Source organism: Hipposideros armiger, unplaced genomic scaffold (genome assembly GCF_001890085.2).
Source record: "Hipposideros armiger isolate ML-2016 unplaced genomic scaffold, ASM189008v1 scaffold_77, whole genome shotgun sequence".
NCBI lineage: Eukaryota > Metazoa > Chordata > Mammalia > Chiroptera > Hipposideridae > Hipposideros > Hipposideros armiger.
Window position 1 is genome coordinate 1,656,589 of NW_017731427.1, and position 3,238 is coordinate 1,659,826.

The window sequence follows — 3,238 nt, forward strand, 5'->3', positions numbered from 1 at the left end:
TCATGTCAGGAAACACGAGCATTCGCATGATTCTTCAGGGTCTGTGGGGTGTTTGTCCCCAGCTTCCATTTGCAGTCATTCCTGCTGCTTTAATCATCGTCGGTTGAAGTCCTTCCTTTGTAAAAATCCCTCTCTGCGTGGGGCTCTCGCCGGAATGTCACCTGTCCCAGTTTCCAGTTACATAATGTGAAGGGCTTGGTTGTTTACTCTCCACTGTGTACCAGCTCACCTCCCCCCACACACTGGGAGGTGACACTGAGATGTCACTGTCCCTTTCTCGCCCATCCTGAGGACCATCGGCATGTCCACTGGGGACCTTACGAACATGGGCATCCCTAGCCTTTGTGAGTCATGGAAGGGGCACCCAGCCCATGCGGGGCTTTGGAGAAGCTCCGATACCAGGCAATGCCGTGTTTTCTGAACAGTACCTTTGGGGGACCGCGCCGAGCCTGTCGTGTGGGCATATGTAGTATTTTAGAAACCCCCTCTTCCCATTTTAGAGGACGATTCATTTGTGACCTTTCAAGGAGAGCTGTTCCATGTTCTGCAGGAACTTGGGACTCCTGCGTTCTTTGAAGAGTACATCGTGACAAATTACAGTTTGTGTCTGTCCTTGGCGCGTGGTCACCGGGGCCAGGTCTAAGGGGGACCTGGTGGCTTGTGCAGGCCCAGCGACGTGGTGGGACGCGCAATGTGTTTGGGATGGGTTAGGCTAAATTCTTCAGTTTTATGGCTTTTTGGGGGAAAAAAATCATGAGTTTGCTGCTGATGTTCGGGTTAGAAAGTACAAATGAGGAGCACACTTCCCTCAGTCCAGCTTTATCTTCCTTGGAAGTTGGGCAGATCCCTGGGATAGTTGTCTGACAAGCTGGCCTTGGTCTGACCCCGTGGTTTCTGTGCTCACATAGTTCCCAGCTTTTTGGGGGGGGCAGCAGCCCTCCTACGCATCTGGGTTCGCCCGTGACGTTGCCCCGAGCATGAGCTGGGACACCCTCTGCATGCGTGTGATTGTGTGGGAAGAACCCACGCGCTTGCTTGAGGTGGGCTGGCAGTTTTACAGATGACAAAGCACAGCAACCTGTTTGTCACTGGGCAGAATTCCATGTGACAGCTGCCCGATTTTCTGCTCCGTGCGTGGAATCGCTCAGGACGTGCAGCGTGCCTCTTGAGTTTGGGAGTTTACTTTCCTCTTCTCAGAAACGGGCACGGCATATGTCACGGGATCGCTGTTCTGATGGGGAAGCAATGCAGGACATTCCGAAAGTGCCCGCTTTGAGGCTGACACCCTCTCTCTCTCTTTTTTTTTTTTTAGCTTCTGAAGCCCCGTCGGTTCAGGATGGGAAACCACGCAGGCAAGCGGGAGCTGAGTGCTGAGAAGGGCAGTAAGGTAAGACACGAGTAGGCGAGCGGGCTGCGGCGTGCACGTGTTTCTGTATTAAACACAAGGCTGATTGGCACTGGCTGCCGTGGCTTTCTGCTAAAACTGCGGGACTGTTAGGAACCCCCAGGCGAGGGCTCCCCAGCCTGGACTCCAGACCCACGAGGGTCCCACCGCCCAGCGGTGGCCACTCCACAGCCCTTTCCACACCATTACTGGGGGACGGACATCTGGGAAGTGCAGATAAACAGGAAAAGTGCAAATAACGGCCTTCCGCAGGTTCCAACTGGCATTCCTAGCATCGCATTTCCATTTCCCGCCAGATGTTGCGGGCGCCGGCCCCCTGTACCTGAGTCTGAGGGTCTGCATGCCGGCGGTCCCCCTGGGGTGTCTTGCAACCCCTGGGGTTCTCAGCCCTTCCCCACAGAGCCGCATGCACAGGTGACACTTATGCCACCACCAGGGCTCCTGGTGGCCTGCGCCTGTCCACCGCTTTTCCCGTCACTCTAAAATCACTGCAGGTGATGAGGCACTAGACCTGACATTGGATCCAAAACTTGGGGTCACTGTCATTTGTAGGAAAAGGTAGATTAGCTGGTTTCTTCGGCACGCTAACTCAACATAAACGTATGTGAGACAAAGACCAAGGGCAGCTCACCAGATGCCACGATGCGGAGGACGCGCCCTCGCTGCGCACAGAAGCGCTTCAGCCGTGTCCACGCATGACTGGAATCGAAGTGCAGCCTCCAGAGCCCTCGGCCGTGGGTCTGCAGCGTGCTTTTATTTCATCCTAATGAACTTTGCAGCTGGATCCTTCTCTGATCTGCAGCGACGTGACCCCATATCTGTATTGGCCACAATCGCTTTCAAATCACCTGTGGAAAGCAAAGGGTGATGACATACTGTTTTTGTTCGTATTTGTTCTTGGTTAAAATTATAAACAGGGTTATCAAGTCCCTTCCCTAATGATCTCAGGCCCCAGGTGACTAGAAGGGATTTCCCGTTTACAGTGTTATTATTGATTTGGGATTCTCTCTCCCCCCGCCCCGGAAGGAGGACCGATCTGATACATAATTAATATAAGTGGTTCTGGTAAATAACGAATGGGCGTGACTGGTGGGTTTCTAAAACACGGCATTGCTGAAGGTCTCGTTACCATGAGCTGCAAGTGGATTTGGTTCCTCCACAGACCACGGACGGGCAGTGTCCCCACCAGGAGGGTAGGTCTCAGCAGGCAGTGAATGTGGACAGACAGCGCTGTGGAAGAGCCCTCGTGGGCTGAGCCACAGGCTGTGCAATCAGAGCTCGAGCGTGAAGCCCTCTGTGTGGCGTGCAGGTCCTTTCCTGCTGCCTGACGCTGCAAACCCCAAACATGTTTGGTTTGTTTAATTCCACCGAAGTGAGACCACGGAGCAGTGGCCAAGCCTATACGTACCCGTTTGTTCTGAAATCTAATTTTTCAACCTTCTGATGGTTTAACCACAAAGAAAAAGCGAGGAATCACGCACGGTGCTTGTTGTAGGTGGCCGTGACTGGAAAGAGCGCCTTCATCAAGCTCTCTGTGACTTGATGGAAGATGTGCTGCCTTTCCGAGGGGTGCTCTGGCGCTCCGTGGCATGGCCCAGCATTCACCCCCACCCAGAACAGAAGGCAGCGGCGTGAGCCCCTCCCTACTCTTCACCGTCTGTGTGTCTCTGTATGTGATTCTGAGAGAAAGTCTCCTCTCATGTCAGCGGAAGATTCTGGAATGGGCTTGGTCCCCGGGGCCTCTGCAGCCACCTGCTCCCCAGTTTCCTGTCCGCCTTGAGGGCGTGGGATCCCTGGTGCCCTTGAACTGTTTCTTTCTTTCTTTTTTTTTTT

The 3,238-nt window shown here is 53.8% G+C and overlaps 1 protein-coding gene across 2 annotated transcripts in view; it reads left to right on the top strand.

Annotated features, from left to right (window-relative positions):
• Nucleotides 1-1,312: 1,312 nt before the first annotated feature.
• MBP (myelin basic protein) overlaps nucleotides 1,313-3,238 on the top strand; it is a 52,513-nt gene continuing 50,587 nt past the window's right edge. For both annotated transcript variants that reach the window (XM_019643379.1, XM_019643380.1), the window contains exon 1: nucleotides 1,313-1,387. In XM_019643379.1, coding sequence (XP_019498924.1) covers nucleotides 1,337-1,387 — 51 coding nt within the window. In that variant the 5' untranslated portion in view covers nucleotides 1,313-1,336. The remainder of the gene's footprint in view (nucleotides 1,388-3,238) is intronic.